We start from the raw sequence: 14914 nt of genomic DNA on the forward strand, positions 1-14914 counted from the left end.
TGTCCTCTTGCGATATTTCTAGCTGCTGAGAGATAGCTTTTTCATTCTCAGTGGAACCGTGTCTACGGTAAAAGTGCGCGAAAGGCTGGCGCTCTGTACGCGGTGGACTCGCTTTATTTTTCGATGACAGGAAAGCGGCGGCAGCGTTACAGGCGCTATCTCGAACCGGGAACAAGTGTTGAAGTCCCTAGACAGACTGTCGCCAATGCAAGCAAAAGAGCCAAAAAGACTTCAGCTGTTGTTCAGGTAGGTGTGCTTTATCCTGTTAATGATGTAAGATCTCAGCAAGATTTTTTTTCCTTGGAGTTATAATTTAAACACATGGATTGGCATCGCAATTACTGCAGAGGCGCCGATTTAATATATAAGCGGGCACGGTGAGGCCGCCACCCTTACAAATGTCCCAATTTTAGAACCAGGTTGCAGTTTATTTTTCTGGGCAATAAAATCCATGAAATGTGTGGTTGCTGTAATTCGCTGCAAAGAATGGAAATTGCAATGCTTACGGAGAAAACGGCAAGCTGCATTATGTTTATTTTCATTTGCAGGACAACCAGCATGCAGGTACAGATGAATCCGCAAGTGTTCATGCAGAGGAGGCGCTGGTTCATGTCACTGAAGGCTCAAGTCCAAGTAGTACAGAGACACAAGGTGATGCTGAAATGCAGCCTGCGTATGCAGATGACACTGCCGACTCGTACAGTAGTGACCATGAGTCTCAAGCACACTACAACTCTGACGAAGAGTCTGCGGCATGCAATGCCAATGAAAGCATGGAACAGGATGATGAGAATGTTGAAGATGAAGCTGAACAGCAACACTTTTGTAATGATTTCGACACCTACATTGGGAACCTTTTAAAGGAAACATTGCCACATCAGCCAACTACTAAAGCACAAGCACTGCTGTTGATTTTGTCTAACATTGTCACGGCAGGGCTTACTTGGCCGCAAGTAAAAGGTCTTCTCATACTTTTGAACGCCCTCTTTGGAAAAGAAGTTGTGCCACCTACCCGTATATGCTGAGAAAGTTATGGAAAGACAAAAAAAGGCACTGAGGCTACACTTATTCTGTCAGCGCTGCCATGAGTATCATGGAAGCACTCATGAAATGTCCAGCAGCAGTGAGGTCACTTGTGGCAACTGTCACATCAAAACTACTCTAAAAAATTTAATAGGAGTTGGAAGCTTCTTTGTGATTTTCGACCTCAAGCAACAGTTATCAGATTTGATCAGTCGTTCTTGCTCAGTTCTTTTTCAAAATCTTCAGAATTTGTCTACAGTTATCCGGGAGCTAGGAATATACAGAGATATTACTGCTGGTGACCTGTACAGGAGTATTCGCCGTCAACTCAGCATGACATGGAGTGACATCACTCTTACTTTCAACACTGATGGAGCACCTGTTTTTGAGTCATCAAAAAGCTCCATCTGGCCCATTCAAGTGATGGTGAATGAGCTCCCCTTCGAGCTTCGGTGGCGAAATGTGACCCTCACGGGACTTTGGTTCGCAAAGGAACATCCACCAATGCACATTTTTATGCTGAAGTTTGTTGAGGAACTGCAAAATATTGGCACATTTGTGTGGTCCCATGCAGGCACCATCGTAAAGTCTTCAGTCCATGCGATTCTGTGCTGTGTGGATTCACCGGCAAGGGCATCCATCCTCAACATGAAACAATTTAATGGTTATTATGGGTGCAGCTGGTGCCTTGAGGAAGGTACATGTGTCGATGGTAAGTTTCATTCATTATTATACTTCATAAGGGCGTTTCATTTTCAATGGCTCCACAGTAATAACAACAATTTGGTGTCATAATGACACTATGAAGCTGCAAACTTATTGGTAAGCAAAAGCAACACAGCAATAAACACTGATATACCAAATAAACCAACCCAATGTATGCCTTCCTACTAACTGTTAGGTACATATAAGTGCAGGAAGTTTATTTTAATTGCATGCTTTTTGAACATAATCAGACGGTGAGGATGAATTCGACGGTTGAAGAGTCAAAATGCACTGCTATATTTCAGGAGTGAAAATCGTAATTTTGCTGTAAAAGAACTGCAGACTGGGCTAGTTGGTGTTGCTTCATAACAGCGCAGAACAGACACAGACCAAGAAAGAGACAAGCACACGAACCAGCACTAATTTTGCTGCCATTTTCCGAACACTTGTAAAGATTGGAGCCGTGCCTGCTGAAGGATGAACGTTTATTGCTACCTTTCTGTGAGGACGTAGCGGTCTGCTTAAAATGACCATTAGCCATGCAGTTTCATGTCTTGGGTTTGGTAGTACAACTGGCTGTACCTGGCATGGCACTCTGCTTCCATCAGAGCAGACAAAATTCTCGCATAGTATTCCAAAGTGCAGCTATCATGGGCCTGTTGCTGTGTTGTTTGATGGTGAGGGGATAATAGTCACAGTGCATGCGGAGGAAACCACAGGAGTAGGGTACAATGTTAGCATAGGAAAAAAATCGGGGCATTGCATGAGTAGGGAAGAGCAGTGGCGACTCCTAGTTCCCTTGTGTGCAGCCAAAGCCATGACTCAGCATTTGTCTATAGTATTTATGGTTTGAACACAACACTTGAACTCAAATATCACATTGTAGAGAAGCATAGTCATTGACTAGTGTTTTTTTTATTACCTTTATCTTTATTGTGCTACTCTGGGATGTTTTAACAATTTTAGTGATATGTTCTGTGTTAAAAGTTTTTAGTTTAGGGGAAGCCATAGAATGTGCATTTGTGTTACTTTGTTGAACGGCAGTTTTTGATATTTGACCATACGAAACCATCCAGAGGCAATAAAATTTTAGCTTGTAATCTGGCCTGATGCTTAGCTTAAAATTTTACTTTTGTAACCCCAAAATCTTCAATGGTGGCCTACTTTGTATCATGAGGAATGCTGCATGGCGGTTAGTGCAGACTTGGGTTGTATCTGATTGTAGTAGATGGTAATGTAGCATGTTTTCAATTTTTACAGGCACAGTCAAGTACCTTTACAATGGCCAGCTAGCCTGTGAACGCACGCATAGGGGTGTGCTTCAAGCAATGCGAAATGCAGCACAGTCTGAAGACACCTTTGAAGGCTTCAAGGGGCCATCCCCAGTGTTTAAACTGAAAGGCCTTGACCTCGTATGGGGTCTACCTCCAGACTATATGCACTGTGTACTGGAGGGCGTTACAAAACAGCTGGCTGACCTGTGGCTGTCAGTTACAGGATCACAGTTCTACATCGGGCGACACATCAGACTTTTGGACTCTAGACTACGTGCCATTAAGCCTCCCATAACCTTTTCTAGAACCGGACGACCCCTCTCGGAGCGTGCATATTGGAAGGCAACTGAGTGGCGGTACTGGCTCTTGTTTTATAGTGCCCCTTGCCTATCAGGGCTCTTTCCTCGGGCCTACCTTGTGCATTTTGGACTCCTTGTGAAGGCAGTGTTTTTGTTGCTGAAGGACACTGTGAGTGAAAGTCACATTTGTGCAGCTGAAAAATTATTGTTCTCGTTTGTGCAACAGATGGCTCGGCTGTACACTCAAACAGCGATGATGTTCAATGTTCACCAGCTGCTGCATCTGCCTAAGGCAACGCGCATGTTTGGCCCACTGTGGGGCACATCAACTTTTGCTTTTGAGGATGGAGTTGGCCGTGCACTGCGGCTTGTGTCAGCAGCCAAGCTTGTTCCTATTCAGGTGGCTGAACGATGCATTATGCATCAAACATATCGAGATTTGGACAGCCAGTTGGAACTTCCTGCTCATTTGGCTTGCGCCAAGAAAAATATTGTTGCTCAGTGTAAAAGGACCTATCAGACATGTGCTCTCGGTATACCGCATTCTATTTCTTTTTCTGAACACCTTGGAAATATTTTCAACTTAAAATTTGGCTGTATACTACAAATGTCAAGGTACTTTCGCGCTCAAACTGGCAGCATTATTGTGCACAGTTCAGATTATTCGACACCAAAGAAGACCTGCTCATGCTATGTCAAAATGATAGATGGGTTTTATTGTTGTATACTTGGAATTTATGTAATCGGGGGCTCTGTGTATTTACACACTCAAAGATTACTTGCCACACCACTAGTGTTTGATGTGCCTCATATCGTGCAATGTCAACATCCACCTGCTGCTCAAAATAATTCTCTGTATTGTTCTGATGATGTGGCTGTGCAGTGTGTGTTTTTTTATGTGGATAATGTTCCGTACTTGTGTGAGGTGCCTAATCAGAAAGAAAGGGACTGATACTGGAGTAATGCATATTTTGTTTATTTTATGGGGTTTGCTGTGCCAAAGTGACCTGGGATATCAGGTGTGAAAGAAGTGAACAAGGGTTTATGGGGAGTCTCAGTTTGCAAGCCGAGCCAAGGTTTCAACAGGGTGTTGACAAGTTCCTTTGTCGAAACTCGAAACATGGCATGGCTTGTCAACTGAAGCTCCCCATCAACCTGTGCTCATTTCTGTTTTGTACTGTATAGCCATCTTCCTCTTGTTCTACCTTGAGATATGAGAGACGTTTAGTTTGGTTTGTGGAGTACACAACGTCCCAAAGCGACTCAGGCTATGAGAGACGACGTAGTGGAGGGCTCAGGAAATTTCGACCACCTGGGATTCGTTAGCGTGCCCTGACATCGCACAGCACACAGGCACCATGTTTTTTCACCTCCATCGAAAAGCGGCCACTGCGGCCGGGCCCGCATCCTTGGGCACAGTAGTTGAGCACCCTAACCACTGCACCACCACGGCGGGATAGGATATGAAAGACATTGTAGTTGTGGGCTGCAGATATTTTCGATCAAATGCGAATTTGTAACATGTGCTGGCATTGCACAATTCATGAGTTCAAATAATGTAAAAATGCTGTTGTGCCATAGGCTGACATGAAATTCTCTGCCGAAACTTAAATGACATGCCTTTTTGCATTCTCATAAGATGATTATGCTTTTCTCTTGTTTCTTTAGTGTTTGAAATGTTTGCTGCATTTAGCATAATGCTAGTTGTAGTAGTAGTATAAAACATTTATTTGGGCTACATAAGTTAAGTGGTGAAGTGTGAGGTTGGTCGGGTCCTCAGTCCAGGACTCCGCTGACTGCTGCCGCTGCCCAAGCTCTCGCTAGCAAGATTCTTTGTGTCGCTAGGTCGGAGCTATACAGGGCCACCTCCTAATCTGCCCACGTTGGGTTTTCTTTGCGAGGTATGGCTTGGTTTTCTTGGCAAGCCCATACCATATGGTAAAGGTCTGCTTTCTGGCCGCAAAATGTGCATTCAAGTGACAAAGTACCCGGACTAATTTTGTGCAGTCTAGCTGGGCTATTTTAGGACGTTTGTAAATTCCTTAGGTGACACTCCTCTGATTTATCGAGTCCTTTAGCAGGTGCTGGGCACGTTTGGCTCGCTAAGTGGACATGTTGCAGTATTTTGATATGTGGTCATGTGGGTGGAGGGATGAGGGATCTCGTGAGAAGAATGCTCGGGCTGTGGCATGTGCACACTCGTTTCCCTGTACCCCTTGTTGACCAGGTACCCATATTAATTAATACTTTGTCTCAGGCCTGGTGTTTGGCTCGAGATAGAATTTCACAGGCCATGGGAGCAACCTGGCCTTAGAGGTGGTTTCTGTAGGTTGTTTTGGAGTCTGTGACGATGTATATAGAATTGGTATGTTTTGCAGCTAATGCAATCACTATCTCCTCCATTTGTGTGGGCCCATTTATTCTAACCTCCTTCATATATGTGAAAAAAACAGAGTGAGGAAATGGGCCTCGGCATAATCTGATTCTATTTAGGTTTTGGGGATACCTTGTCGAGCTGCAAAAACTAATTCCCCACCATATGAGAGGTTCCTTTCTTCTGACATGATCTACACTTGCTTGAGAAGGGCTTTTAATTGTTTTCTTTAAAATGTGTTGCCCTGTGGCAGTGAGCAACCTAAACGAATATGTAACTGGAACACCAGTTAGCAGGAAAACCTTCCTTTTCAACCTTCATCACTATCACCCTATAGCTCTCAAACAGGCCATCATCCTGCAGATTTAGAAGAGAGACATGTCAAGAGTAAGAAGAGGTTGGAGCCACATAGCGGCTCTGCAGTGGCTACTCTTTTTTTTACCAATTTATAAGAACCACCTGGTCTGACTATATCTGAGTGTGTTAAGGCCGGGTATTGCCCCTGTGTTCTGTGTACTGCAAAATGCATCAATTTCACACTATGATCGCATCTTGTTCATTTTTAGTTATCTGTAGTCAAAATGAAATGGGCTATATTGAAGTATAGAAGTGCAGATGGGAATGGGGGAGGGTGTTGCATGTTCATTCCGCCCAGGGCCCCATTTTTATTATTATAGCCCTGCAGTAGTTATCCCAGTGTGTATGTTGTCGATCACGCGGTAAAATTTCAATGATATATGTACAGTTTGGCTTCGCGCGCGGAGTCGCCCAGTGTCACGTACGTGATTAACTTGAAGTACAGGTGTACATGCGCGCACTCGCCTTTCCGGATTGTCTTCAAAGGGCGCTGTTTCGGAAACGACGTCTGCTATACAGCTCGATCGCTTAATTCGCGTACTAGCGCAGCCCATTTCCGACGTGGACGATTAACAATAACGGCTGTGGTTTAAGGTATATGTCGGACGGAACCGTGGTACTTTCGATCGGGAACGACTATAGGGAAAACCCAAGTTTACATTTTACAATTAAGTGTGCGCTGAGGCTATCTTCCCGCTTACTGTCCGGAAAGGGGCGATTGACGTTCGAGTGCGTGAAAAACAGCATGCCTTTCGGTTATACACTTCTTGCCACAAGTCGCTGGGCTGCAGCGTTGAACTGCAAATTTACTCCTATTTTCGTGCAAATTGGCAATTTGCACGAAGTCCGGCGCCGCATAGCTTCTGCTCCTCCCGGTCCGAAACGGCACGCGTAGCAAGCGGCTTTACGATATATATATATATATATATATATATATATATATATTTAAGCCCATACTGACGTCCGTTGTACGTGCCTTTCCGAGAATCAGTTATGTCTTCAGACACTTTGTTAATCTATACGCACATGAGCAGCAATGTTTACCTCACACGTAAATATGTAAATATGCTAGTGCACGTCCGTGTCATATATACGCGCACTCAGGACACGTTTCACATGATTTCGGGCCAAATTCAGTCAATATGAGAGCCTGCAGTTAATCTGTTACAGCATTAGGGAATGTCTCCTATACAAACTAGCAGATATATGCACGAATCCGCACAATTAGACTTCTTGCTAGCAGTATACATGTTATTTCCGCGTCAGAGTGGATACACAAGTGTGGGGCTGACGGAGCCATTTAGAGCCTCAAAGCTGCGCCCACAGGCAGACCGAGCTGCAAGCAGGTTTCTGCAGGATTCCGTCAAAGACACGCCAATAAGAACAGGGCTGCCAACAGACTCCTTCAGCCCCTTCAGACTCACGCCAGTAAGAGCAGAGCTGCAAGTGCGGATTCCTTCAGAACTCTCACAGTCGCGCCGATGCAAACAGGATTGCCCGTAGCGAGGCTGACGGCACCTTCAGAACAGCAGCGATGCGATCAGGCTCACCTTCAGAGTCATTCAAGCGCATGTAGAGGTGCATTCAAGAGCATTCAAAAAACCTACTGGCGCCCTGAAGAATCTTGTTGGTGCCTTCAGAATTCTTTCGGCCTGTCATTCTGCTTGGGCTGAAAAAAATAGAACGATTTGTTTAGTGTGCTCGGACAATTTGGGTACATGCTGCTCAAAGACAAAAAAGTTCTCAAGGCTGCTCTGCATTGGCTAAGCAAGGGTATTTTTTATCTATTAAATCAGACATGTGATGCACATGGTTTCAATATTATACATATACACCCAGCCAATTTTCTAAGAGTGCCACGTGAACATTGTCGAAACTTTTATGCATATGCATATAAAATGAGGCAGCAAAACAGGTATGAATATGTGCAGAGTAGCTTAATATGAAAGGGAACGATTAGTTTGCACAAATCAGTTATTCGTTATTTATCTATTACAGTAAAAACTTACAAACATATTACATGGCAAGAAAAATTCTATATTGGGTGTGAGCTTCATCACTGGAGCAAATGGCGTTAGTATGGACCTAGAGGAGCAAGTAGGATCACGTGACTCCTCTTGTTGCTGCTGAAGCAAGTGCTCGGTTCAATTTGTGTGTTTTAAAACGCTGTTGCAGTTTTGCTTTTTAGCGAGTGCCAGCATAGTACACTTACATTCTGCGTTGCTGCTAAGTTTGCTGGAGTTTACTCCAACTATTGCCATATTCTGTTACTTCTTTGCACCTCGATGCCGGATATGAATGACAGGACATTGTGTAAGGGTTAACAGAACTACTCTGTGCGCAAAACACAGACAGTGGCCCAAAGTCCAAGGGGCAATTACTGCAGCAAGTGCACAAACATTTGCTATGTGGAACACGTCTTCATCATCATCATCATCAGCCTGATTATACCCACTGCAGGACGAAGGCCTCTCCCATATTTCTCCACTTAACCCGGTTCTGTGCTAGCTGCATCCACTTGACCCCTGCGAACTTTTTAATCTCATCCGCCCACCTAACTTTCTGCCTCCCCCTGCTACGCTTTCCTTCCCTTGGAATCCAGTTTGTTACCCTAAGCGACCATCGGTTATCCTCTCTTCGCACTACATGTCCTGCCCATGTCCATTTCTTCTTCTTAATTTCCACTAGAATGTCGGTAACTTGAGTTATTTCTCTGACCCACTCTGCACGCTTTCTATCTCTTAATGTTACCCCTACCATTTTTCGTTCCATAGCCCTCTGGGTTGTCCTCAACTTAAGTAGAACTCTCTTGGTTAGCCTCCACGTTTCAGCCCCATAGGTGAGTACAGGCAAGATGCAACTGTTGTATACTTTCCTCTTGAGCGATACCGGTAAGCTGCTAGTCATAATCTGCGAGTGCTTGCCAAACGCGCTCCATCCCAATCTTATTCTTCTTGATATTTCCTTTTCATGGTCCGGATCTGCGGTTACTATCTGTCCTAAGTAGACATATTCGCCTACTATTTCCAGTATTTCGCTACCTAATGTAAACTGCTGTTCCTTCCCGAGGCTGTTGAACATCACCTTAGTCTTCTGCATATTGATTTTCAAGCCTACCTTTCTACTTTTTCTGTCTAGGTCATCAATCATTACTTGCAGTTCATCCCCCGAGTTGCTTAGCAAGGCAATGTCATCAGCAAATCGCAGATTTCGTCTTCATAGCTGCATTTAAAATATTTCTCCATGTTGCCCCCATTCTCTAACTTGTCTTCTTTGTTGCATTCAAGGGAACAGTCAAATAGCGCCGCTTCAACTGGCACTTTCCAAAGGCGCTCTGCATTTGACAGGTACCTGGCAGTTCTGCTCCTCTCACAGAGAAATCTTATTACCGAGATTCACCAACAGCTCATCCATGACTGGTTGTGTGCCAGCTTTAGCTTTTTCCATAAAAGCAACAAGGCTGCATGCAGCCAGTGCACATAATCGTTTAGTTAAAGCTCGCCGAATAACTTTTTGACAGCTCGCTCACTCGGTGAAGTGCTTTCTTGCCAAATAAGTGGGCCTAATACTTCAAGTTAAGCTTAAATAAGCCCTGACAGAAATGTATAATGAATAAATAAATGCATTGAAAACACGCAACTAAAAAGCCTAGGAAATCATCCAGCAGCAGCAGCTAAACGCGTGTTAATCCACCCAGTGCATCAAGCGGCCGTTGCCGAGAGATGGCGGCTCGATATGTCCTCACGCCCAAAAGCTAGCAAACAGGGAAAAGTCAGCTTGTCACGCATAATATGGAGTAATCATTTACTGAATGCTCGAATTTTGTTCTGTTTCATGCTGAGCGACCCTGTACATATATTCACATAAAGTGGTCGCAGCTAGCTGCATCCATCACTGCTCTGCTTCGCCACAGAGCACTATATGTCCACTTGCTCAATGTTCATGTGATGCTGTTAAAGAATTGGTTGGTTGTGCAGGCTGATTTGCACATAAAGGGAAACTCTGAGTGCATTACATCTCAAAGCTACAAGGTATGGAATTAAGAGTCGGCAGCACCTCGTGCAAGCACAGACGCTCAAAGTAGGGTAGCCACCCTACTCGAGGGGCGGTGTATACACCGCATAATCTGCTACAGCAGCGCACACTGGCTGGGTAGGGTGCTGCTCACATGGTAATTGCATTGTTTTCATAGTTGTATGATGCCAAAGTCTGAATGCTCATTAGCAATAATGGGGTCGTACCCCGAGCTTCAATTTAGAGCATGCTTCATTTTCTCTTCATTCGAAAGGCCAGGGCACTGACTGTGTGCAGCTATATTTGTGCACTCTCTCGGCTACTGCAATACTACGCCATGACTAGAAAGAGACACCAAAATGTGTGTACAATGTGCTCACTCTTCTTCCGACAAAAAAAAACACTACAGCAGCAAAATGGTCCATACAGCTAAAATTCTTGGAAAGCAGTTTGTGCGCACTCGCAAGCTCTGTTTTGCTTTCAAGGCCTCTATTCAGGTAGTACATAATCATGGCACGCATAAAAAACCCTTCTTAGAAAAAAAAAAGAGCAGAAAAATGGTCCATACAGCTAAAATTATTTGGAAAGCAGTTTGTGCGCACTCGCAAGCTCTGTTTTGCTTTCAAGGCCTCTATTCGGGTAGTACATAATCATGGCACACATAAAAGGCCCTTCTTAGAAAAAAAAGAAAGAACAGTGATAAGAAGAAAAACTTAGTACACTGTCCTTTTTACCTAAGCAACCAGTGAAAAACTTAAGGCTCAGCTGTTTCAGCAGTACAAGCCTGACTAACAATTTCCTCCTATTGCCTATCTTCCCTCACTTCAAACGCGGCATCGCGATGCTCTGCTAGCTAGAGTGGTCCAGCTCTCGTATCATTTCACTTCGTACAGCTTACACGCTACAATAACTTTAAAAGTTCTTACTAATTTTAGTTAGCCACATACTGCTGTAACCGAGAATGCAAAATTGGGTATTAGTTCAACACTGACATAGACAAGAATCACAGCAATACTACTGCATATCAGCATCTCATGCCCGCCCAGCCACAGCACGATTGCTGATAAGCCTGCTCACATCTGTACAGCAGCGGCATACGCTTTTTCCTAGGGTCGGTTATATTGCGTGCTTTGCCCGGTAAGATATAACTCGGCTGCACAACGTTCTTGTTGCTTCAATGCAGCCAATAACATACGAATTGTTGCAATAGGTAAAGCATGGAATACGTGCATGCATATTTCCTAGCTGACATGCACATCATAAACATGAATAAGAAATTGATTGGAAATATGGCCACACTGCAGGAGTTTAAAAATGCATTGGTTCGGTGACGGTCGCGACTTCTGTAAACTAAGAGCATAAAGTCAGCAAGCAAAGTAAAGTCGGACCCTTTTTCGAGGCGGGCCTTCCTTGCCCGAATTCTTCCGAGCCGCCGTACGGCGGTTTGCTCGCCAAGTCTTCAATTCGTCTAGTGTATCTGTGGTTTAAAGGCTGACCGCCGAAGAATTGACGCGTTTGAATTGTGGTGCTGGCGAACACTCTTGAGAGTTCCTTGGACTGCCAGAGGATCAAATCAGTCGATATTGTCGACCATAAACCCTGACTGCTCATTGGAGGGTCAAATTCTAAAGTTAAAGCTCAGCTACTTTGGTCATCTGATGAGAAGAGAGGAGTCGCTGAAGAAAGATTTGATGTTGGGAAAGGTTGAGGGTCGCCGGAGAAGGGGTAGGCAGCGAACGCGATGGTTAGATGGCATCCTCGAGGCACTGCAGATGAAGTTATGTGATGTTAGGAAGATAGTGAGAGACCGGAAAGCGTGGCGTGACATGGTCCATAGGGTCACGAAGAGTCGGACACGACTGAACGACTGGACTGAACTGATCTGTGGTTTGAAACATAGAATAATACAAAAGGACGTCATGACAACGCTTGGCAACGCAGAATAGCATCAAAGCACTCACGTGTAATATGAATGATGCGCGCTTTATAATACCCCCCGCGGGTATTGTTGTCACCCTCCCAGAACACATCATACGCCTTTCCTCGTTCGAAGTCGTCAATGTCGTGCGGCTTAAAATTCCTGATGTCGCCGCTCGACACGACGTAACGCTTCTCCTCGCCTTCATATTGAATAAGTACGTGCATTATCACCAGCGTGAGCGTAACGAGATAACAAAAATACCCCTGTACGATGTGTGTGCACAGACTACCACGCACAACACAAAGAAAAACTTTGATGGTTTGGCAAACAAAAACTTTGAGCCACGCTAGCCACGCAAGTAGCTACGGATGGCTATGGCTATAATTCTGGCCGGAAGGCGTCCCCGGAAGCCAAACCAGACTTCGGTCTGCCGCAGATGCTCGTGAAACTAGCCCTGAAATACGCGAGATACGTGAAATTAGCTGGTAATATTGATAATATGTTAATGAGAACATAAAACGCTGACATGCTTAAAAGATTCGACATTACCTTTCTTGGCTGCTAGTTTTTGCACTCTAGCATTCTTGCACCAGTCGGGTACGTTCAAGCCAAGCACAGTGATCTCGACCAGAATTTATTATTCACTGTTTAATGATCACTTCTCACGGTTAAGCTGTTGTGTGTCATGTCCTTGTTTACCGCTAGGACAACGAACTATAGACGGTTAGACACGGCACCCGCGTTTTGGTGCTCGGCAGCTGGAGTTAGTCCCATATGCAGTTCCAGATGAAAAGCTGGAACTTTTACAGCTGAAATGGGTACCTCCGACAGAAGTCTTCATTTAGGCTGAGATCAATATACATATATAAAACAAAATTTGGGCATATTTTAGAGACACAGGAACACAAGAAAATGACGTATACTAGCAAACACAGGAATGAAAAATAGAAGTACACCAACGAAAAACTAAGAAACGCAAGCAAAAGAATAAGTACTCGGGACAGATTCCTGTGTCTTTCGCTGGTAAAATATGTTAGATTGGCACCAACTGGCGCAAATGGTAACATGCATAAATGTGGGCGTTGCCAATAGTGAATTACAAACTCGATCGGACTAATTTACTGCAGTCTTAATTGATGAGCTAAGTTGCACTTTAAGACCAATTATTTTGTAATTTAATTATTCTCTCACAAAACTGACGTAGCAAATAAGAATTGGTGTCGGAGTACTTTCCTTTTTTCATTCAGGATCCGCAACTTTTGCACACAACGAACAGAACACGCAGTAAAAAAAAAGAATTATAAATAAATAAACGCTGGTACTTTTTATTGATGCATAAATGCTTTTGAAGACGCCAGTCATTCAAATAGCGCCAGGTGCTGGGCGCACTGACTGTGAACAGCTGTGCAGTCGTATATGCATAATTCATGCTCAACTGCTGGCAGGTATGCGTACAAGCGCCAGCATGCACGTACGTTATCGAAATGCAAATATATTGCACCGACACAAAAGCTGGCTTGCAAAATTTAGGTCAGCCTCAGCCTCCTTTCGTCGAAGAAGAACACGTCCGGGGCAGCACACGTAGCCAGCTAGCCATCATATGTATCAAAACATAATTGACTCGATGGGTTTGCTTTTCAGCCGCGCGCTATTAAACGTCCGTGGGAAATTTCGGATGGGCGAGGAGAATTAAAGCAATATAGATATTTTAAACGCTGGTGATGCATGTACAGCCTTTGTCAAAAGTTTAGAGTCCGAGGGGTCTGATTATAAGCCATGCGTGCCTCTAGTATTCGCGGAATAAGTTGGAGTCATGATATCGAGAAATCTGTTTACGCTGGGAATGCAATGCCACACAGTGTGGCTCTAGAAGCAACTGCTTGGGCACAAAACTGTTGACAAATACCTTACGTGCAGCTGGTATATATAACACAGATTAATGAAACCCGGCCAACATATGGTAATTGCGCTTCAAAGGATATCAGTTGCAGTGGTTGACAAAACCAGTGGATTAAGCACTATAGCCACCCACGACTCGCACTTGTGCAGTCTTGTCGATGTAAACGTAACGCACTGTCATACCAGTGCGAGAACGCCTTGAATATGCATCGGAAAGGCATTCAAGATCGGCGTCATGCAGGATCCGTGCCACAGCCTCAAAAGACAATGATCGGATATACGCATATCCGATATATTCCCCCCCCCTTCGAAGAAAAAAAAGCATTATTTACCGTGTCCGTCCATCGAGGTTAATAATAGCCACAAGGTCTAAATTATTCATATTGAACTTCAAATGCGCGCATTTGAAGTTCAATATGAATAATTTAGATGTTGTGGCTATTATTAAAAATTATTCGAAGGATATCAGTTGAAGTATATTCGCGTATTTGAAGTTCAATATGAATAATTTAGATGTTGTGGCTATTATTAACCTCGATGGACGAACCCGGTAAATATAATGCTTCTTCTTTTTTCTTGGGGGGGTACATATATCGGACATGCGTATATCCGATCATTGTCTTTTGAGGCTGCCCAGTCAAAATGCACTACAGGAATTTACGACAGATATTTTCTGTAGTGTGTCGTATTTTTGGTATGTCGTATTTGTATTGTCTGTCTTCTGTTGCAATTCTATAGTCTGTCTTGTATAGTGTGTCGCAATTCTGTAGTCTGTCTTGTGTAGTGTGTCGCAGTTCTGTAGTCTGTCTTGTTTCGTGTCGTATTTCTGTAGTCTGTCTCCTGTAGTGTCGTATTTCTGTAGTCTATCTTGTGCTGTACTCGTTAGTCCTGCCGTCATGTCAAGGACGCTGTTGTCAATTAACGTGCAGCTGTAGGGCAGCAGTCTGGCTCTGAGCATTCCATTCACTCCCACGTACGGTCAGGGAAAAAACAACTTACTTGGAGCATTAATCGACTAGATTTATTTGCCCAAATATACAACCAGGTT

At 44.0% G+C, this 14914-nt stretch overlaps 1 protein-coding gene across 1 annotated transcript; it reads left to right on the forward strand.

Annotated features, from left to right (window-relative positions):
- Positions 1-1312: 1312 nt before the first annotated feature.
- On the forward strand, positions 1313-4392 carry LOC146170826 (uncharacterized). Its single transcript, XM_084586751.1, has 2 exons — positions 1313-1735; positions 2989-4392. Exons 1-2 carry the CDS (start codon positions 1357-1359, stop codon positions 4251-4253), a joined length of 1644 nt encoding a protein of 547 aa, XP_084442877.1. The 5' UTR covers positions 1313-1356; the 3' UTR covers positions 4254-4392.
- Positions 4393-14914: the final 10522 nt, after the last annotated feature.

The sequence above is a fragment of the Amblyomma maculatum genome, unplaced genomic scaffold (genome assembly GCF_055883805.1).
Source record: "Amblyomma maculatum isolate TAMU_Amacu unplaced genomic scaffold, ASM5588380v1 scaffold_38, whole genome shotgun sequence".
Lineage (NCBI taxonomy): Eukaryota > Metazoa > Arthropoda > Arachnida > Ixodida > Ixodidae > Amblyomma > Amblyomma maculatum.

Bases quoted from the DNA above. Each gene is read 5' to 3' on its own strand.
- LOC146170826 (XM_084586751.1), top strand. From the start codon at position 1,357: ATGACATGGAGTGACATCACTCTTACTTTCAACACTGATGGAGCACCT. The intron at 1,736-2,988 runs GTAAGTTTCATT...CAATTTTTACAG, and splicing joins GGAAGGTACATGTGTCGATG to GCACAGTCAAGTACCTTTAC.